A 22,780-nucleotide genomic window follows, 5' to 3' on the forward strand; every position below is an offset into this window, starting at 1 on the left:
GATATTTATCAGATCTTACACATGCCAACCAATAAATGTACAAAGTAATTGCACAACTTTTTATAATGGATGCAGCAACAGAATGCAGATCTTCCATAATCTTCAAGTAATGTGACATTCATATAATATAATAAAATCATAAATATTGTTTGTCAAAATCAAATAATGTTACATCAGAGAATAGGGAAGTTCATATTAGTATGATGAGTGTAAAACCAAAGTAAATTCAGTAATTCAGATAGAACACAGCCATTCACACTGTATCCTCTATACAAACGTTGGTGTGATTCATGAACCATTGAAGTTTGCATTTGTCTCAGTGAACACTAGTAGAACCAGAGATGTTTTCAATGTCTGTTCCAGGGAGACCCAAAGGGTCTGGGAAGAAGAAGCTGATCAATAGCACAGCACCGGTGCTGAGCTGGCCCCCCGTCTGTACCAGGAGATCCAAGGAGAACCTGTTTCAGCTGGGACTCCCCAGGAGCTCGCGCCTCGCCCAGCCGCCCACCTCGGCCTCGGCCCCCGTCCACAGCCTCTTCAGCAGCCGCTCCTTCGAGGTGGACTCCTTCAGCAGCATCGCCAAGAGCTACGGCTGCTCCTCCTCTTTCTGCTCCCCGGCTCCGGGCTCGGCCCCCGGGAGCCACAGGGACCCCAGAAGCAGCGGCGGCGGCGTCTCCTCTAGGAGGAGGCGCGTGGAGGTGGGCGAGGCGTCCAGGAGCGGCCGGAGGCCGGAGTTCATGGTCAAGCTGGACCACGAGGGCGTGACGGAGGCCAAGACCAAGAGCGGTAAAGTCCTGCAGGCTCAGAGAGGCGGAGCAGGAGGAGGAGGAGGAGCAGGAGGAGGAAGAGGAGGGGGAGTGGTGGCAGTGAGTGTGTCCAGACCGGAGGCCTATGCCCACCCCGTGCTGCTGGTGGAGGAGAACCGCAGGGACGGACGCTCGGGGCCCGAGCTGCTGCTGAAGGGGGCGCTGCCCCACAGGAAGTTGTCACCACCGTCGCCGCCACCGCCGGTTCTGCGGAGAGCCGAGTGCGGGCGGTCCTGGGGCGGCCGGAGTTGCGACCCCTACCCCAGCCTGGGCGAGGGGCAGAAGAGGACGAGCTCCCAGGCGACGACGACGACGGCAACTACATCGCCAGCGTCAGGTCACTACCTGTCGCGCGTCTCTCGTCGCCTGTCGTCCTCCTCCTCCTCTTCCTCGGGCTCGTCTTCGTCTTCGGGCTCGTCCTCCAGCTCCAGCCTCTGCTCCTCGGACAACGACTCGTCCTGGAGCTCGGACGACGACGAGGGCTCGCCCCCGCTCATGCTGCGCAGCTGTATGCCTTCCCAGCATGCTTTGCTCCCGCCACCCCGCCCCTCCGACGGCGTTCTCCTCCGGGCGCTCCTTCGTGGCCAAGGCAGTGACCATGTCCAGCAGCAGCAGCGGCAGCCCTGTAGCCAACAGGAAGAGGAAAGAGCTGCTGCTGTCACTGTCCAGCCCTCCTAGAGAGCTGGCCAAGAGGCCCAGGCTCCACGCAGATGACTGTTACTCGTCCTGTCCACCCACCCATCCGGGAAAACAGCCGTGGAAGTGGGTTGGAACCCCCACACAGGTGAGCCAGCCACTGAGGTTTTGGGTTGTGGTCATGGATACATACTGTATGTGTGTGTGAATACGCTGTATATCTATATGTGTGGGTGTATATTTCATATAGTAGTTCTCTATATTTATGGCATAATCCCAATAATCCCTAATGATGGATTAGATTTCTTAAAGAAACACAACACAAGGATACATAACCTTCTCCTCTCTGTGCGTGCAATGACCCAGTCAGACAGACACCGTTAGCCTAGCCTAGCATTAGCCTATAGCTCCCCCTTTAGCTCTCTTATAGAGGGCAAATAAGATCATTTCCCCAAACTGGTGGCATGTTCCTCCATGTCCTTTATGTTCCTTTATGTCATTTTTTTTATGATTTATTTTTATTATCCTGTGAATTCCTCCCAGAGTAAGCTAGTCAGGATGCTCTGGTGTGGCTCTGCTTTTGTATGTGAGCCAGCTCATGTGAGTTGGGCCTAACCTGCGCGTGTGTCCCACAGAGGCGAGGTCTGAAGGGGAGGGCTCGTAAGCTGTTCTACAAGGCGGTGGCGCGCGGTAAGCAGACGGTGCGCGTGGGCGACTGCGCCGTGTTCGCGTCGGCCGGCCGGCCTCACCTGCCGCACGTGGGCCGCATCCAGGGCCTCTGGGAGTCCTGGACCAGCAGCATGGTGGTGAAGGTGCGCTGGTTCTACCACCCACAGGAGGCCGGCAGGGGCAAGATGCACCGAGAAGCCAAGGTATAGACAGTACTCTGTGTGTGTGTATATGTGTGTGTGTGTGTGTACTGTATGTCTATGTGTGCCTGCCTTTTGTCTTTACATTGTAATTTACTGTGTCCACTGTCCTATGTAAATCGTTTCCTGTGCTGTTTGTACACGTGTGTATACGTGCTCTTGTGGTGATTATCTTTTATTGAAAATACTACAATATTCCAGGCCCATGTTTAATCTTTTCATTTAATTTCTCCTTCTTTTGTGTTCTGTCTCTCTCTCTCTCTGTCTCTATGTCTTCTGTGTTTCTGTCATAGCATGCGCTATACCAGTCCAGTCATGAAGATGAGAACGATGTCCAGACGATCTCTCATAAGTGCCAGGTGTTGAGTTGGGAGGAATACGAGCGTGCGTGTTGCGGCAGGAAATCGCGCGACGGCGGACAGGAAGTGTTCTACCTGGCAGGGACCTATGACCCTGGGAGCGGTCAGATGGTTACAGCACAGGGCCTCTCCATTTTCTGCTAACACCTAACAGCAAATGGTCCATTCTAAAGCCACGGTCCATTCTAAAGCCACGGTCCATTCTAAAGCCACGGTCCACATTTATCCTTATCCCTATTCTCTGTACTTCCATAATATGTTGGGACCAGACCACAGCCATACACGCTCACATGCGCGCACAGACACACACAGACACACACACACACACGCATACACACACACACACACACACACACACACACATCATCAGACACACTTTCAACCAGGGTCTGTCGCATCATGCCACCCCACCCACAGCCAGCACTGCCCTGCTTTCATGAAAGTGGTGTCGATTTTCTGATTGAGAAAACAAGGAATGGGCTGAGTGAGTGATTGAAATTCAACAGTTTCCTGATTGTGAGTGCAGCAATTTTAAAGCACCTACATTTACGAAAATAGTAAAGTAGTCAGTTACAACTGTTTACTGTATAAATGTACATAGATATGGAATTTATTCCAATCAAGCCATACAAGCCAGTACCTCTTATCTGTTATTTCTCCAGGTGTGTATATTCTACAGAGGAAGTATGTGATTTTATTGTCCTCACATATAGAAAAGCTATTTTATATAAAGTGTAAAGCGTATGGATTTAACCCTTATTTTACACACCGCTTGGTTTACTATTTTCTTATGAATGGATGTAGATGTGACTGGAATTCTGCTTTGAGGTTGAATATTGCACTGCACTGGCCCAGAGAGGAGCGAGACAGAGAGGAAGGGGACAGCATAGAGACAGAAGCACACCAGTGAGACTGTCTTATTCTCCCTATCAGCTGCTTTCTGACTGCATTTTCATTTGATTTGCTTCCTGTTTATTTAGAGCAGTTGTGATTTGTTTTCAGTGTCAAAGGTCTTATTTAATAGAATAGACAAGGCAGTGCTGCTGGTTGCCACAAAAAGATGTCCACTTGAATGACGGAAAACCCCTCTGTGTGCCACGACTTGGGTTTTAACACACGCGCACACACACACACACACACACACACACACACACACACACACACACACACACACAGAGCATTTGGGAGAGAAGCACACGTTGTAGGTTACACACTGTAAGGGACAATCAGGCTGGAAAAGAAGAAAAAAAACGAAGAGAAGAGAAGGAGGCTCTCTAAAACCTTGTTTCTTGTTGGGTTTGTGCCAAAAAAAGACATTTTCGCCATGACCTTTGTTGTTCCATGTGCCATTTTAACTGGAGTCTTAATTTTGCTAAACTCTTATTTATTGCCTCAGCCATTGCCTCAGTTTGTTTGTCAGCAGAATTAGCACAAAAGCTAATAGACAGATGGCCAAAGCATGAAGCAAGGAGGAATTTTGAAAGATTTTTCACTTCTTCTAGTTGTTCATGTTTCTTCTCAGATAGAAGAGCAGTTCATGGTAGATGATAAGTCTTTCAAAGTCAACAGAGGGTCACTGTTGTGCCTTCACTTACAATTGACATTTCAAGTCAAATTAGGTTGACTCACACAATCATGATTCTGAAGTTATCAAGTAAAGCACACTGAAAGAGAAGCTAAAATTATCATCTTGATTTTCCACCTTGCTTTGACAATGTTCTGCTTGTTTGTACCATAGATTCAGTGCCATTCATTAATCATGCAATCAGGCCACTCTGCAGAAGTCCTTTAAGCAGAAAGCTTGCCAAAGCAGAGCTCTTTTCTTCCAGACTGACTATGAGCATGGCATGCCTAGCCATAATTATGCCAGTCTTGGCCTGCTATTTCATCCACCCTGGAGGATGCAATTAAGAATTGCATCAACATTATATTATAGTTTCACCTTGCATCGAGGACACTGCTGTCATACAGAAATCAAGTAAACTAACAAAAAATCACTTTCCAACATCACATTAGAAATCATTTAACTGGTCTCTTATTTCTGGTGGAACTGTGTATCGTATTCTGTTGTGCTTTATGTTTTATGTGTATCTAATGATATCTCTCAATCAAACACTGTCTTCATGCATATACATTGAATCACCTCTGTATGGAATAGGCTGAGTTGTGCTGTCTTTATGGTCAAAATGCCTGGGGCCTACAGCAGTGTTCCCAATCAGAGGGTATACTGAAGACAGTTGATTATTTTTGCTGCACACTGTTTTTGTCTTACATGGATTTTATTGGAATTTTTTATATACGTTTGAGGCTGTGAAACATGTAAATCAATTTCATAAAAAACACTGAAGTACAGAATCAAGTTGCATTTAATATCAAAGGAATTCTGGTAAACATGTCCTTTTCTTAGTTCCTTTTAGAGGCACTACTGTGGTCTTGAAAGGGTTTTGTCTATGATGAGAAAAAAACACATACTGCTCCTTTGTATTTGTTTTTAGAGATATTTCTGAAGCACTTTTATGTGAGGGTTGACCATAATTTTAGAGGGTGAACAAAAGATATACAGGTTTTTACAGAGGAGATCTACAGAAGGTTCTTTGACTTGCTCACAAATGTGTATGACTGTGTGTGTGTGTGTGTGTGTGTGTGTGTGTGTGTGTGTGTGTGTGTGTGTGAGAAAGAGAGAGAGCGAGAGAGTGAGAGAGAGTACTGACCTCAAGAGTCACTGGAAGTGATGCCATGAATGTAGGAGTCAGAAAATATTGTTACAGAGACAATTTTTAAAGAAAATGTCTAAGTATGATTATTATTTTTGTTCTCAAAGCGTGAATTCATTTGTCCAAATGATGTTGAGGACTTGCCAGAGAGGAGCTCATTCTGTGGGGATCAGCAACTAAGATGACTAGCATGATGGTCGATGTGTCGCAATGTCATGTGTAAGACTTCTTCAGCCTGGCGTTGTGTTCTCCAAGGGAAACAGATGAAGGAATGCGCTTTTCCATAATCGTTTCTGGCTGGTCGTCTTTCTTTACTGTTAAATACTGTTTGGTTATGAAACATGCACCACTTACTCAGCTAGTCAGAATTATGCTGTATATCTCAATCTGTAATATATAAGAGGTATTTTAACATTAATATTGTTCATAAGATTTATAATTATTGAATTTATTTTCATCTTATTTAATGGATTTAAAAAGTGGAAATTGCTTTGTACATTTGTACAGTGACTTGTCTCTTTTGGAGTAAACATTTTGCATAAATGCTTTATGGATATCAAACTGTAAATGTGGTTTAGTATTAAGATTTTTAAAATTATAATAAATAAATATCTCATGTTGATTTTTTCTTGTGGTGCCTGTAATTTTGTAATACAACTCATATGAACCATGGCCAATTAAATCTGAAGATCACTGTGTGATTCAGTGGAAATATAATGTGTGTGTGTGTGACAAGGGTCATGTTTGCCTCCACAACACCCTCCTCTGGATTAAATTCTTTACTACAGGTAACAGCCAGCTCACTCAGTCCCCAGCCAAATCCATTTAGAGCATTGGCGGCTGGTGGGCAGCCTGTTTATGTGTCCATGCCTGTTTGTGTCTGGCTCACCTGTTGAGACTGTCTCTTTAAGCTACTCTTTGAGGGGACAAATGAGGACTGATCCTCCAATCAACAACCTTTCCTCTCCTTTCCTGGAGGATGCCACAACCAACTTACATCACTCACTGGTCCATTTTCAAAATCCTCTGTGCTCAGGCACTAAGCGTTGGCTACTGGTTCCTTATGTATGCAAAATAAGCTGATTAGACACCTACAGATAATTAGACTCCTACAAATAATAGCTGTATTGTCCAGAATGTAAGGCTACATGGCGGTTAAGGCTCTACAGAAACCACTACTCATTGTTAAGTTTTTCATTTTCACTTATAAACGTATGGGCCAATTGATGATTGGAATGCAATCCATTATTATTATTATTATTTCAATCAGCAGAGCGGTACAAAATATTACCGCCGCCCAGTCCAGCACATTTTTTCCACAAAAATAAGTCACGCTTGTCAAATTGTGTTAATTTCCTACTTTGTTCCTTTTTTGTGTGTTTGTAATTGAGTGTGTGGTTGTTTTGTGTATATGTGTATAAGTATATATACTCTTTTGATCCCGTGAGGGAAATTTGGTCTCTGCATTTATCCAAATCCGTGAAACACACTCAGCACACAGTGAAGTGAAGCACACACTAATCCCAGCGCAGTGAGCTGCCTGCAACAACAGTGGCGCTCAGGGAGCAGTGAGGGGTTAGGTGCCTTGCTCAAGGGCACTTCAGCCGTGCCTACTGGTCGGGGTTCGAACCGGCAACCCTCCGGCTACAAGTACGAAGCGCTAACCAGTAGGCCACGGCGGCCCCATAAACTGTTTTGTGTTGTGTGTGTATGTAGGTGTGTTTGTATGGGTGCATGTGTGTGTGTGTATGTGTTTATGTGTTTGTGTGCGTGTTTGTGCGTGTCGTGTGTGTCCATGTATGTGTGTGTGCATGTGTAGTGTGTGTGTGTGTGTTTTTATATGTGTGTGTCTTTATGTATGTGTACATAAATAAAGCAAATCAGGGAACTACTCTTTGTGATAAGTGCCATGGGATCTTTAACAACCATGGTGAGTCAGGACCTCAATTTAACATTCATGCAAAGGAAAACATATGCAGTACAGTGTCCCTTTCACTGCAATAGGACATTGGGATTGATATTTCTTTGGTGGTTTTTGGCCACAGGGAAGAGTGCCACCTACTGGCCAGCCACCAATACCACTTCCAGCAGCAACCTACTCTTCCAAGGAGGTTTCTTATCCAAGTACTAACCAAAACATGATTAGTTCATGATTTCACATGTAAAATACATTTTATACAACCCTACCCCCATCTTGCCTGTTCATAATTCTGAGAAATTCTTGAATTGTGTGCATGTGTGTATATATATATATATATATATATATATATATATATATATATATATATATATATATATATATATATGTGTGTGTGTGTGTGTGTGTGTGTGTGTGTGTATGTGTTTATGTGTGTGTGTGTGTGCGTGTGTGCGTGCATGTGCTTGTAGGTGTGCCTGTGTGTGTGCATGTGCATGCATGCATACATATGTACTGTGTGTGTATGTGTCATACGTATACTGCACGGCGGTCATAATACTGTATTCCAATTTCAGGGGAACATAAAATCAGCAACAAAGCCCACTTCTGTCCACATAAGGAGCCGGAGTCCCAAGGACAAGCATGATCCCCACTGTTTACAAAGGTCAGATGATTTATGAAATGTCAGCAAAGGGTTCCAATTACTGATGAGACCAAAGCGAATACAATTATGCATCATTCACCGAGAAATGCGCAGGGACAGGTCTTATGCTCATGACTCTAAAAGTGACATAGGAGAACTACTGTACAATGATACAATGCATGCCTATTATATTGATTCAAATTGCCATGGAAATGCAAAGAAATGCATATTGGATTGGTGCACCGATGGAATTTTTTAGAGCTCATAAAATTATTTTCTCAAAACAAGAACACTGTAGTACTCCCCAGTATTGTTGGCCAGTAAAAGCTGGAGGTGGTTCATCCCTTTACCTGATGTCCCCTTTGGCTCAGCGAGGGGCTTAGAGTCCGCTCCACCTCATGGACTCGCCTTCACCCAGCGCTCGTCTGTCAAGGGCACTGGATGGGCTCAGAACTGATCCTGTTAGAACCCACTAGATGGGTAAGTCTTTGTTAGAACTGAGCTTAGGACACACTGATACACACACACACACACACACACACACAGACACACACACACATGCTTGTAAATGGCAGTTCTGCAATCTGGCATTTGACTATAAGAGCATTAGTCCTTCACACATACACACATAAATCACAGCCTTCAGCAGAATCTCACGGCCAGAAGCCTGGAACACAACACATGTTGACCTGGGGGATAAATCATATGTGTGTGTGTGTGTGTGTGTGTGTGTGTATGTGTGTGTGTATGTGTGTGTGAGAGAGATCAGCGATAACCAAGTTCATAAGTAAAGGAGAGAGAAATTGTGTGATTGAAAAAAAAACATTCTGTCCAAATCGTATGTCTGAGCAAGAGGCCAAGAATTCCGAATAAAACTGCATCTAGTTTGAATCGCTCGACTGCTTAATGGCCACAATGGCCAAACTGAGAAAGAGATGTGTGTGGGGAAGTCAAAGAAAGAGGCCTTTGTGCTCTGAACACATCAAATCCGCCCCACCAACCCAGTTCCTGCTGGCTCTTACGGCAATATGGTCAGCTGACCCTACTGCCCAGAAATGCTTAGCTCTAATTACAAGCCAAAAAAGAGACAGGAAAAGAAAGAGAGAGAGAGAGAGAGAGAGAGAGAGACCCATGAGGAGGATGGAAAAGGGCAGGTTTTTTGGGTGCTGATGGAGTCGAGATCTGGGATAATCCAGAGCTGGACGGAGTAGTCAAGAGCCATGTGCTCACTCTCATCAGCAGCTACTGGTTAAACCAGAGGGGAGAGACAGGGGGGAGACAGTAAAGTAGCCAGGATAGAAAGAGGAAAGTTGGGGGTGGAGTTGTGAGTGTGTCTCTGTGTGTGTGTGTGTGTGTGTGTGTTTGTGTGTGTGTGTGTGTGTGTGTGTGTGTGTGTGTGTGTGTGAGAGAGAGAGAGAGAGAGGGAGGGAGAGAGGTAGAGAGAGGCTGTGACGTCAGAGCCGCTTGTTGGATTGAGGAGCAGTGCCCCGCTGGGAGTAATCCCGACGATTAGTGCAGACCGGCACCTGTGCTACACCGCCACACATTCACTCTCTCACACACACACACACACGCACACACAACACACACATTTAGTCAATTATTTTCTCACAGAAGAACAGACCAAAGGAATATCATCAGACACCAAACCCAAGACTATTACTGGAAATAGCACAAACAGAGGACTGAAGACTGACTGAATTGTTTTTTTTTTCACTTAGGCAAAGAGCCCCACCAAGGGAAATTCATGCAAATCCACCAGGGAGCTCACCTTGACGGAGAGAGAGGAAGGTGGATGTCGTAGCTGGCACTGCTCGCTCCCCCCTGACAAGGTGTGCACCTCCATCTTTCCGGCCTCTCCTGTGAACGTGCTCTAAGGCTCCCCGCTCCGACCATGCCCACCAATGGGATCAGCAAGGCCCTTAAGCTCCAGTTCGGCCTCATCAACCACCAGAGCCGCTACCTGACGGCCGAGACCTTCGGCTTCAAGGTGAACGCCTCGGGCTCCAGCCTGAAGAAGAAGCAGATCTGGACGCTGGAGCAGGACGAGCAGGACAGCCAGGTGGTGTTCCTGCGCTCGCACCTGGGCCGCTACCTGGCGTCGGATAAGGACGGGAAGGTGAGCTGCGGCGCCGAGAGCCCCACAGGCGACTGCCGCTTCCTGATCGTGGCGCAGAGCGACGGCCGCTGGGCGCTGCAGTCCGAGCCGCACCTGCGCTACTTCGGCGGCTCGGCCGACTACCTGTCGTGCTTCGCGCAGGTCATCGGCGAGACGGAGCTATGGGCCATGCACCTGGCCCTGCACCCGCAGGCCAGCCTGCTGAGCGTGGCCCGCAAACGCTACGCCCACCTGTCGAGGCCCGACAGCGAGATCTCGGTGGACAGCAACATCCCCTGGGGAGTGGACTCGCTGGTCACGCTCCTCTACCAGGACGGCAAGTACTGCCTGAAGACCTGCGACAGCCGCTTCCTCTGCTCCGACGGCAAGCTGGTCAAGGAGAGCAACCCGAAAACCAGCTTCACGCTGGAGCTCAAGTCCGGCAAGCTGGCCTTCAAGGACTCGGACGGGAAGTACCTGACGCCCATGGGCCCCACGGGCACGCTGCGCTCTGGACGCTGCTCCAAACCGGGCAAGGACGAGCTTTTCGACCTAGAGGAGAGCCACCCGCAGGTGGTGTTCCAGGCAGCTAATAATCGATTTGTTTCCACACGTCAAGGTAAGGCATGGCAGCGTTATGGGGCAGCTTTACCTGATCAGGGGTGGGATTGTGGTACACTTTGGGAGAGGGTCACTGTCTGCTTCCCTTTGGCTGTGTGTGCATTGCCCTGTGATTAGTTGTTTCTCTCTGACTTTAATTAGTATTTGTGGGCTGCCTGGGCTATTTTGGGTCGCATTCCCAGTTTACAGATTGTGTAACAGAATATATTGTGTAATAAAAAAAAATGTAGAGGCTTTTCCAATACAAAACCTCAATACATATCTAACCACAAATTAGTAAATGCCAAACTAATTAGAATGACTACCCAAAATATCTTTCATTTCCAAATTAGAAATTAAATACATTTTATATGAAATTAACATTACTTAATTAAACAAACTAAACAAACGTGCATTTTTAAAGAATTCATCTATCCATACTCCTTCATTAGCACTTCTCAAAATGTGGTGTTTTCACATAACCTAACACTATCTCACTTCATGTAACCTTAAACACTATCTCACAGGCCATGTTGGAATCTGTATGCCTATGATGGCTGATGCCTGTGAAGAGGTGATTGAGTTGATGAAAATAAATTATCTCTAGATATCTCATAGATCAGTATAATAGACTCTATTCTTCTTACTCGGCACTATGTTCTTGTAGCTGTCATTGCACCTATTTAAATGTCCCCAGTCCCATTTAGAAAGATCTGTGTGACCACACGAGTGTGATATGTGTTGATGAGAAGAGGGCAGTGTCAGATACAAGTCACAACGTCCAATCTGCTGGCAATTCAGACAGTTGCACGGCCAATTACTGCCTCCCCCAAAGGTCGCAGCACTGAGGGGGGGAGGCAGCGAGGGAGAGCCCCACGACCCCCAGGGGGCATTGACCACTGACCAGCACCCTGTTGGCCTCCCCTCCCTCTCTTCCACCCGCCCTCGCGGCGGCCGAGAGGAACGCAGAGGTTAATGAGGACTGTCAGCTCTCCTGTGGGTGTCCTCTTGGGCTTAGCCCAGATCACTGGCTGCAGACACATCCTGCTACCACGCCTTAATTACTACCACTGAGCACCAGGATTGAGCCTATAAATACACACTGGGCTCGCTCTGTGGTGGAGACATGCTGAATGAGAGAGCAAGGTAGAGAAACGGAAAAAAAGGATGAGGGTGTGTGTATGTGTGTGTGTGTGTGTGTGTGTGTGCGCGCGCGTGTGTGTGTGTGTGCGCGTGTGTGTAGAAAAGAGAGAGAGTGACAGACAGAGTGAGAGACAGAGAGAAGAATGCAAGACCTGCAAGACAAACAATTTTGTAGTCTACCAATTCAGACGTTCTGTCATAAAACCATAACACCATTGGCAAGGCCTGTATTGTCCATGCAACCTCAGCTGTGTAAACACACACTGATTTGGGTTCCAAGATATTGTACCTCAGCTAAGGTTCTACCTCTCTAGATTGCCAGACTTTTTGATAGTCAACTGTTAACTTTGTCTCATAATATGTTGCATCCTTTGTTGAACAACATAAACTCCCCTCAACACAGATATCACCCAAGCACACACACACTCACTCACACACACAGGCATGTGCGCCGTCCATATGTGAGACCATATGTTTCTCGTGCTGATTGTACACCCAGCACTAATGTCCTCCCTGCCTGTGCTCTCTACTGAGGCCCCTGAGACTGGCGGCCAGTGTGTCCCCTGTGCCCTCTGCCCCATGCAGGCATCCAGGTCGGCTGTGGTTTGACACGAGCCTGAATGGTTTCGCTCTCCTCTGCCTCATGGCCTGCCGCCATATTCCTCCATCCCTCTGCTGCTATTCTAAGCTGCTTATAACCCTCCTGTGCAGCTTTGCCTTTCACAAGTGTGTGTGTGTGTGTGTGTGTGTGTGTGTGTGTGTGTGTGTGTGTGTGTGTGTGTGTGGATTAGAATAGTAACAGGCTTAAGAAGATGAAAAGACTTCTCTCAGGCACCTGAACTGCAGTAGATACAGTCTGCTGATTATTCCACAGTCCTCTGTGAAATAAATGGAAACCAGAAACCAGTGATAGCATACACTCAGAAAGAAATATTGTCATATTGCATTGCCATCTGTTGAGGGACATTACTTCATTGTTGGAACTGAATTTGAAACCATCAACTCTATAAATGTCCAATCTGGACAGCTATGATTAGCTGTGAGATCATCAGAGTATTTTATGCCATGGATTTATGGAATATAATCCTGACATATAAAGTGTGGATTATGAGTCAACAGGTTGTTAATATGTGACTAATCAAATTGTAATGAGCAAAATCTCAAATAAAAGGAAGTCAATTAGATTTAAATGCGTTTTGCACTGATGGTGATCAGTGAGATTAATATCAATAACTGGCACATGATCAACAGAAGAGCTTCGTTTGAAGTAATGTAGACACCAATAACAGATTTAGTTCTCCATCTTGAAATGTAAGGATATGACTGACATATTGAATTTCATGGTAGATTATCTGTGGTAATCCACATATTTTTGACATGCCATGGCCATTATGGCATGACCAGAGATTTTAACACTGATGTTCATGAGAACTACTTCTAAGTATGCACCATTAACCTAACATTAAGTAGACTGAAATCCCACACACAACTCAAATCTTGTGTAGACCTAGGTATTGTATTTGGGGTTAGGTAGTGTACCGTTATTTTCCGGTATTATACATTTCTTCAGCTGTGAGGTTAATACACAGGGGAGGGCTATTTTCATTCTTCTGTATGATTCTGATTCATTGGGCTGTTGGGTACAGCTAACACACAGGTGCAGTCAATACAGGGTTTTGTCTTTTTTAATTTACATAAACCACTGTGGTATGGTTTATACTCAATGCTGCTAATACACCAGAAATAACTGTATCTTCCATTGCTTTTCACAACAGCCTACCTGCCATATACGGCTAAACTTAGGGTAGATGGATAGCTTGGTGGTGATTAAGGTGACTGTTGTATGTGCTTGATGCATTTATAACTCTTTTAGGAGTGAGCATATCTGCCAATCAGGATGTGGAAACAGACATGGAGACCTTTCAGATGGAGATTGATAAGGAGACCAAGAAGTGCATGTTCAGGACCAACGGGGGAAACTATTGGACTCTTGTGTCACATGGAGAAATCCAGTCCACAGCTACAGAGATGTGAGAACATTTCTTCTCTTTTTCACAAGACAGTCATCTTAATTTGGATTACTGAAGTAACTAATAAATCCTTCTCCATCCTGTCGTTTGTAATTCAAGCCCAAGTTGAACCATCTACACTCTAAACCAGTCCGACAAAAATATATATTTTTTAATCATTTATTTAAGGTTTATTTGACATGGACATTGCACATAAATAAACATGAAATATTTGTATTATATAACTCACTACATTCCTACACTTCCTGACACATACCACCTCTTCCACACTAAATGTTAATTTCTTCAACATTAATCTTGACCTTTGACCCCCTCGCTCTGCTGCCCACAGAGAGGCGAACACCATGTTTGACATCCAGTGGCTTGACCGCAGGGTGGCCCTGAAGGCAAGTAATGGGAAGTTTGTCTGCACTAAGAAGAACGGCCAGCTGGCTGCGGTCAGTGATTCAGTGGGTGAGTGTGTGTGTGTGTGTGTGTGTGTGTGTGTGTGTGTGTGGTAGTTGTGGTAGTGCAAGAGTGATGTCTCAGTTTCTGTGAGTGCTGTACGTCACACAACAGTGTTTCAGGCGAGTGTATTTTGAGTATGTATGAGGTATAGTCAGGTGAATAAACAGTGACTCCATTAACATCTCACTTGTGTTGTGTCGATGGGCACCCAACCCCATCTTGGTTGTAATTGCAGGAGAGGACGAGCAGTTCCTGATGAAACTCATTAATAGGCCCATCCTAATCCTCCATGGGGAGAATGGCTTTGTGTGCCACCACAAAAGCTCCAACACTCTGGATGCCAACCGCTCCGTCTATGACATATTCGCTTTGCTCTTTAGTGATGGTGCATATCATATCAAATGTAAGTGGAAGAGGGTTACTGTGGGTACATCTATTTGTGTGTGTGTACTGTATGTACCGGTATGTGTATGTGTATGTTATGTGTGTGTGTGTATGTGCATGTTATGTGTGTGTGTGTGTGTGTGTGTGTGTGTGTGTGTGTGTGTGTGTGTGTGTGTGTGTGTGTGTGTGTGTGTGTGTTTTTGATGCTTTATGTCTAAAACAGATGGTCCTACAGTCATTGTTCCTGCTGTTGATTGCTGCAATATAACAGGCCTGTTGTGTTTTTCACAGCAGGTAGTGGGAAGTTCTGGTATGTGTCCAGCAGTGGGTTGGTCTGCTCCGACGGGGACAAGCCCGAGGACTTCTTCCTGGAGTTCCTGGAGCACGGACGCATCGGCATCAAGAGCAAGAGTGGCAAGTACCTGCGGGGGGACCAGGGGGGCACACTGAAGGGAGATGCCAACAAAGTCGACGTGTCCTCGCTATGGGAATACTGAAGCCCGCATGTGTTTTAACTCTCTCATTCTGAAACTCCCACACCTAGCCATAGCAATAGCCGCTGCCCCCACAACATAATGCGACTCCTGGTCATAGCCTCCAGTCCCCTCTTTTGTGCCCTGTTCCACTCTCTAAGCCGGTCCCTCTTTCTCAATTCCAGGGGACACCCTCTTTTGGCAAAAAGTGAATGAGGTTGAAATATGAGAGCGGTTTGTTTTCTTTTCCATATTTTTTTTCTAAACCAGATCTGTGAGTACCCTCAATCACCTTTGCCAACCTGTATGGTGTAATGACAACAGTTTGTAAATCTGTTAACCGTCTGGTACTGAAATTGTGAGAATACATGTGTTTATATTGTATGTTAAGGCCATGTTGAGTTCAGAGTGTTTTTTACTTGATTTGCCCTTGCAGGGTTCATCTTTAAGAACTCTTATTTCTGAATGAAGGGTATTTTTGAAAGATTTAAACAATTTACAACAGAATATTTGTAATTGTATACTGTATACTTTAGTTCTTTCACAATTTAAAAGCATTTGGTGGTGTTTTAACGCTATACTAAGTTTAAGATAAATTAATAAAAGGCAAGGACTAAAACTGACGGGACATATGAGATCAGGTCTGCTATTCAGCAAATGGTTAGTTTATGAATGGAAAAAAAGTTAATTATTAGCCTATCCATGGATTCAGTTAGAGAATAGAGGTCCTCAATCAGAGGTGTCTAGATGAACTGGCAATAGCCACTTAAAGTTGAACTTGAACAAGCCTGTAGATTAATTTCCTCTCCATCTCATCAATGCAACCATGTGTATCAGAATTGCCAATTCTGACAGATGTACATACTGTAGATATGGCAGAGAAAATGGCAAAAAGTCATTTCAGTGTCTTTGTGGATGGGAGATGTATTTATTCACCAACAACTGTCTAAGATAGTATAAGATTTTGATGATGCGCCAAAGGTTACATTGTGAAAATTGAGACTGTGAGACAGTTATATAGAAGTTTTGTGTGTGTTGATGGCTATTCTAGCCATTCATTCCTATTAGAAATATGACCATCTGAATTGTTCTTGACTATTTTGATGATTTCTGATCAAACTCAATTGAGAGAACTTGGGTGTTCTTTGTCCTTTGACTTGATGTGTCTGCACAAATACTTCATTACTTATTTTCTATCTGGCCTATAATGTCTGATATCATGTATGTCATAGCTTATTAAATGACATTTCTATGATCCAACAGATATCATTTGTGTCATTTCCACCAGAAACTGAGTATTGAGAGATAGATCACAGGTTGCATGCATATATTTGCACAATGCTCTCAGCATTGCCCCCATTCCAAATTACTTTGTGATATCCATTCCCTATGTATGATGAAAATAAATCAGAAGGAATGATTATGAGGAGTGCTCTTCATTCATACCATCAATTAGCCTTGATTAAGGGGTACAGCTGAGCTTCACTTAATCCTGTTGGTGCCTTTATGGGTTTGGGGTTGGGAGAGGATGCCCATGGTTTTATATGGGCTGTTTTGTAGAATACACCTGCTTAAAAGGGAAATGGGTGGGGAATGGGGATTGCATTTTTACCCAGGCTTTCAGTAGCTAACAGCTTGTTTACAACATACGCCGAGTAATATTCTGAGCAGAACCCTTCAGACCCAATGGGGCCATGAAAAACACTTTACATGAAAGGGTCAATTAAGCTCTCGAATCAAGCTATTTCAAGAACTATTTCCTTGGAGTGTGGTTCAGGCCACCCCCCTCAGATTTTGCCAGACCCCCTCAGATTTTTGACTTTGTTGTTTGGAGCCAGTCTTCACTCTAGGGGAGCTCGGCTCCCTCATGCCTCCCATGTAATTCGAGCACTGGTGTGGTTATGTGTCACACCACTGAGGTCATGTGAGATGGAAATTTAATGGAAGGGAAATGTGCATCCTTTAGCCAAATCAAGAGGATGAGCACATGGTGCTTATAGCCTGACATACAGTACAGGTGGGTCTCAAACAATTAGAATATCCGTAAATATCCTAAAAAAATCTATTTCAAAAAGTGAATCTTTCATATATTCTAGATTCATTACATATAGAGTGAAATATGTCAAGCCATTTTTGGTTGTAGTGTCAATGATTATGGCTTACAGCTCATGAAAATCAAAAATCAGTTTCTTAAAATACTTGGGAGAACTTCACAAGGAGTGGACTGAGACTGAAGTCTGCATCAAAAGCCACCATGCACAGAGATGTCCAGGAAATGGGCTACAAGTGGCATATTCTTAGTGTTAAGCCACTCCTGAATCAGATACAAGGTTAGAGTGGCTTACCTGGGCTTGGAGAGACAGAACTGGACTGGTGCTCAGTGGTCCTTTTCACATAAAAACAAATTTAACATTTAATTTCGATATCAGGGTCCAATCAAGGTACCAAGAGTTTGGAGGAAAAGTGGATAGTTCTTTGAAGTCCAATTTGATGTTTCCATAGTCAGTGATGATTTGGGGTGCCATGTCATCTGCTGGTGTTGGTGTTCATCAAGATTAAAACAAAATAAAATATGAAATATGCCACTTTATATCACTTCAAGTTCACTTCAGGTTGTTTTACATAAGGTTATGTGACCGACTGTACCTACAGTGTATAGGGTACATATAAGTGCACGACTACGCCACTTGGGGCCTTTCACGCCAAGATATGTTATAAACCCAAGTGTTTTTGATGAGACACACAGATAAGATAAGTAAAGACAGAGACGTGATTCCAGTACAAAAATAAACAAGATTTATTAATATGGAATTCACTTAAAAGGCCATTTATGCGGTTAAGCACTAGAGCGCGGACCCACTATGGTGAACGGCAAGGGGGAAGTGGTAATGGCTGCCACCAGGGATATTTACTCTTTGGGACAGTAGCAGGGCAGAGATAGCTAGTTAGCTGATGGGGAGCGGTTACCTGTCCTGGGAGAAGTGTGAGGCCGACACAACACTCGTGCTCTTGACTCTGGTGCCTATTCATACAGACACACATACACACACACACACGCATAGGCACAACTACTGCAACAATGTGATCACAGCAAATGGTGAGGTGCACGTTACCACTACAAAATACTGTGAGCAGTGCGCGAAGAGGAGGACTCAGATCCGGCGACCTGCCCCGTGAGCAGCTTCACTATTACTCTGGAGAAGAGAGAAGGGGGAGGGGATGGTTAGCACTCAGTGACTGGGAAAACAGTAGAGCAAAGCCGAATAGGAAGGATTTTACTGGTAGCAAACTACTGGGGCAGCCAGTACCACACATGCCCTAATGCCGTGAAGGAGAGAGGCAACAGGAGGCTAGAAGGTAACAGCCAAGTCAAATAATACCAAATGAAACCAACTAAACAGAAAAGAAAACAAACAAAACGGGCAAAAGCTACTTAATCTACTTACTTTACTTAATTTTACAGTAGGCAAAACAGCAGTGGCAACTGGTTCTCAGTGCATTCTAAAAGCAAACACAACATGGCAAGGGGACCCCTGGCACTCTCATCACAAGCCGGCGTGAGAACACTTTGTTGGCTAGGTTCCTTAGTAAACAGTGCAGGGCTTCGTTGAAACGTCCTTCACCCGAGACCTTCAGTAGTAGGGCTACCCACCAACTACTCGGAAGCGTCTAGCGACAGTAGGACACCTTTCACAGACGAACACCCAGAGAACCGAGGATAGCCGAATCGGTAGAGTTTACAGAAACCAGGGATCTTCGTTGGCCTACCGGTGAGCCTGTTATTTTATAGGAAGTGGTGTTGCCGCTAAGGAAACCTAGCCACTTAGAAGCTAACTGGAAGGCGTGGCAAAGGGGAAAGGAGCTACGGTAACAGCAGGAGGACAAATCTTAATACAGCAGTGGCTCTGCCGGTTACATTCTACCCCCCCCCCATTTGTTATCGGCGTCCCGCAGATAAGATCAAAGAGGCCCAAAACACCCAAAGAAGAAAACCCAACCCATACAGATTAGCCTTAACACCAAGGTCGTAAAACTGCAGTCACCCTACTGTTAGATCCAACCACCCGGGGGTCCGTAGCCCCAGCTGCCCTACTCACCATGGACACTGGGAGATGATGAGGGTTCACATGTGTTCCCGCTGTGGCACGAGTCGTTCTCCGTAGAGCTACTGTACTGGTGGCCGGGTCAGCCGCAATGGGGGCAACTTGAGTAGGAGCAGGCAGGGCAGGCAATACAGGTGGACCAGGTGGACTCGCCTCGACTTGGAGCCTGGCTGTTTCAGAGTGTCCAGGGCAAGGGGCGACTGGCAGCTGGACAGACTGAGCCTGGCCTCCGGGGAAGCGAACGAGGACCCACTGGATCATCGTCTTCTGCTGGTCTACTCACCACGGCCTGAGGTTCCGTTGGCATGCGGGGGAGTGCTGTGTCCGGCTCAGGATGGGCAGGCTTCAACATGGTCTGGTGCACTTGTCGAATCTGGCTAAGATCATGCACAGGCGCAACGGAGTACACCACTCCACCAGGACCTGGTGCACGGACAATTTGATATATGGTGGGACTCCAAGCATCCTGGATTTTCGTGCGCCCCCTCACGCTGTAGTTTCTCAGGTAGACAAGCTGTCCTTCTGCCAAGGGGTCACTCTGGGCCCTGTGGTCGTGTCGTTCCTTCCTCCTTAACGCAGCGGCTTGCAGGCGTTCCCTGGCACCATGGAAGGCCATCTCAAGACGCCGCTGGTGTTCTCGCACCCAGTCACTCATTCGCCCATCCTCTGGTTCTTGTACCCTGCCTAGGAGGAAGTCGACAGGTAAATGAGGTTCCTGACCAAACATCAAGTAGTGTGGTGACTCACCTGTCGACTGATGAATGGTCGTATTGTAGCAAAACACCAGCTGGGGTAAGTACTCCGGCCAGCGGCTCTTCTGTTCTCCCGGTAGAGAGTGCAGCAGGTCGTGCATTGTGCGGTTAAACCGCTCACACTGACCATTGCCCTGTGGGTGGAAAGGCGTCGTACGGGTCTTCTGAACTCCATACAGACTGCACAGCTGGTAGACTACAGCGCTCTCGAAGCTGCGGCCCTGGTCCGAGTGGATGCGAGCAGGGACACCAAATCGAAAGAACCACTCCCGGACAAGTATGCTGGCCACGGTTGTGGCCCTCTGGTCTCGGGTTGGCACTGCCTGTGTGAATTTCGAAAAGACATCAGTCATAATCAAGACCTGTTCCCTACCATCCGTCGCCGGCTCCAGAAAGGTAAAATCCAGTATTTGATTTGGATGGGACGCCAGCAGATGTCCCATAGGTACATGGAGTTTGGGCTGGGCTTATCTGGCAAGGGTACGCCTCACACAGTTCTGACACCACTGTTTGATGTCCGCCCCCATTCTGGGCCAATAGCATCTCTGTCGTACAAGTTCTGTGGTACGTTCAATGCCCTGATGGCCATGGCCATTATGAAGCTGCTGCAGAACTTCATCCCTAAGACACGCTGGCAACAGGAGTTGAAGAACTTCTTCAGCCCCATCAGGCCGGTGCATTCGGCGGTAGATCAGACCAGTGATTCCCACGATCCTGTCCCACTGCCGTAACAGCACCCTAGTGGGTCCCGATAACCCTTCCCGAGTGGTGGAGTTTGGTGGGTTCTTGGTCCGCCAGAAAGGAAGGAAGGTGCCGATGGTAGGGTCTACCTCTTGCAGCATCCTCAGGTCGTCAGTGGTACGGGAGGGGAAGACAGATATGGCTGTTTGGGTCACTTGGAGCTGTTCTTGTCTTCGGGCAGCTTGATGCACAGGCACAGGTATAGCGGTCCCTACTGCATAGGACCCTGTACTTGGTCCTGGTACCGCTACGGGAGTCTGCCTAGACAGGGAGTCAGCATTTTTGTTGGTACGACCAGGCCGATATCGGATGTTGTAGTTGAAGGCAGACAGCTCAGCTACCCATCGCTGCTCCGTAGCACCCAGCTTGGCTGTCTCTAAGTGACTCAACGGATTATTATCCGTCCAGACCGTGCAGTGCTGGCCCCACAGGTATTCCCGGAACTTCTCCGTCATGGCCCATTTCATCCCGAGAAATTCCAACTTCATGGAGCTGTAATTTCTTTCTGCAGGGTTCAGGCTGCGACTGGCGTAGGCAATTGGTCGGACCTTGCCCTCCTGCTCCTGAGACAACACCGCTCCAAGACCAGTATGACTGGCATCCTCCTCAAGCAGAAACGGGAGATTAAAGTTGGCAAAGGCCAAAGTGGGTGCACTCACCAATCTCCCCTTCAGCTCCTGGAAACTGGTCTCGCAAGCATCCGTCCAAGCTCCGTCCAGTCGCATTTCTTGGCCCTTCTGCATTTTAGTCCCAGCCAGCTCAGCAACCAAGCGGTGCAATGGGGCCGCTAGTTTAGAAAAACTCTCTACGAACCGTCTATAGTATCCAGCAAAACCAAGGAAGGACCGCAGTTCTGAGACGTTGGTAGGGTGGGGCCAGTTGGCAACAGCAGACACCTTGGCTGGATCTGTGGACACTCCCTCACGAGAGACGAGGTGACCTAGATACTGAACTTCCTCCCTGAAGAAACAGCATTTCTCCAGTTTCGCCTTCAGCCCTTCTTTCTGGAGGCGGCTTAATACCAGATCTAGTCGGTTTATGTGCTCGTCCACACTGGAAGAAAACACAATAATGTCATCCAAGTACAGTAGGAGGGACTGACAGTGCTGTGCCCCAAACATTCTTTCCATCAACCTTTGAAAGGTCCCGGGAGCATTACACAGCCCAAAGGGCATGCGATTGAACTCAAATAGCCCGAAGGGTGTACAGAAGGCAGTCTTCGGGCAGTCTTGTTCAGTTACGGGTACCTGGTTGTAGCCGCTAGCCAGATCTAGCGTGAAGAACCACTGAGCTCCACACAGTGCATCCAAGGACTCCTCGATGCGGGGAAGGGGGAAGGCATCCTTCCGAGTCTTGCTGTTAAGCTGTCTGTAATCGACACACATGCGAAGGCTACCATCCTTCTTTCTCACCAGGACAATGGGAGAGGCATAGGGGCTACAACTTTCCCGGATGACTTGACCATCTAATAGTTGACGCAAATGGGCCTTTACTGCTTCATAATCAGAGGGTGGGAGACGCCTGTATCTCTCTACCTAATAGGCTTATCATCAAGCAAAGGTATATCATGTGAGATAATCTTAGTACAACCAAGGTCACCCTCAAAAGCAGAGAAAACTGACTCATGTTTGAGCAAAAACGCCCTTACTCGGTCTTGCTCTGATTCGGACAGCACTGATAAGTCAATGGCCTGTATCTGCTGTTTTACAGGGCTAATCTGCCCAGTATGGGACTGAATGGTGGCTGTAACAGTATCAATCTCTGCAGGGAGCTCCGAAATCCCTGCTGGAAGACCCTCAACTGTGGCATGGACCAACAGACCTATTGTACTGCGGGGGTAGCGTGTAGCCTGAGTAAATCCCACATTGACAACAGGTACAAAGGCAGTACCTTGTTCTACATGAATCAGGGCAGGTGAAACGAGGAGACCCTCAGGTAAGGGACTGCTATCTGGCTCAAGCAAAACAGGGGAATTGCAAAAACACTCACGAATTACATTCATCCCTAGCACACCAGGCACTACGGGGGAAGACGACTGACCTGGGGGATCCTTTACCACTAGCC

The 22,780-nt window shown here is 46.4% G+C and overlaps 2 protein-coding genes across 2 annotated transcripts in view; both read left to right on the plus strand.

Annotated features, from left to right (window-relative positions):
• LOC121705624 (BAH and coiled-coil domain-containing protein 1) overlaps window positions 1-6,011 on the plus strand; it is a 37,611-nt gene extending 31,600 nt beyond the window's left edge. The window contains 4 exon segments of the mRNA XM_042086696.1: window positions 364-1,339; window positions 1,341-1,590; window positions 2,078-2,314; window positions 2,605-6,011. Coding sequence (XP_041942630.1) covers window positions 364-1,339; window positions 1,341-1,590; window positions 2,078-2,314; window positions 2,605-2,814 — 1,673 coding nt within the window. The 3' untranslated portion in view covers window positions 2,815-6,011.
• A 3,483-nt stretch (window positions 6,012-9,494) lies between these two features.
• On the plus strand, window positions 9,495-16,316 carry fscn2a (fascin actin-bundling protein 2a, retinal). Its single transcript, XM_042086263.1, has 5 exons — window positions 9,495-10,662; window positions 13,660-13,816; window positions 14,148-14,269; window positions 14,499-14,666; window positions 14,939-16,316. The coding sequence occupies exons 1-5, from the start codon at window positions 9,840-9,842 to the stop codon at window positions 15,142-15,144; spliced, it is 1,476 nt and encodes a 491-aa protein (XP_041942197.1). The 5' UTR covers window positions 9,495-9,839; the 3' UTR covers window positions 15,145-16,316.
• Window positions 16,317-22,780: the final 6,464 nt, after the last annotated feature.

This window comes from Alosa sapidissima, chromosome 3, assembly GCF_018492685.1.
Source record: "Alosa sapidissima isolate fAloSap1 chromosome 3, fAloSap1.pri, whole genome shotgun sequence".
Taxonomy (NCBI): domain Eukaryota; kingdom Metazoa; phylum Chordata; class Actinopteri; order Clupeiformes; family Clupeidae; genus Alosa; species Alosa sapidissima.

Bases quoted from the DNA above. Each gene is read 5' to 3' on its own strand.
- fscn2a (XM_042086263.1), top strand. From the start codon at position 9,840: ATGCCCACCAATGGGATCAGCAAGGCCCTTAAGCTCCAGTTCGGCCTC. The intron at 10,663-13,659 runs GTAAGGCATGGC...TAACTCTTTTAG, and splicing joins ATTTGTTTCCACACGTCAAG to GAGTGAGCATATCTGCCAAT. The intron at 14,270-14,498 runs GTGAGTGTGTGT...TTGTAATTGCAG, and splicing joins TGCGGTCAGTGATTCAGTGG to GAGAGGACGAGCAGTTCCTG.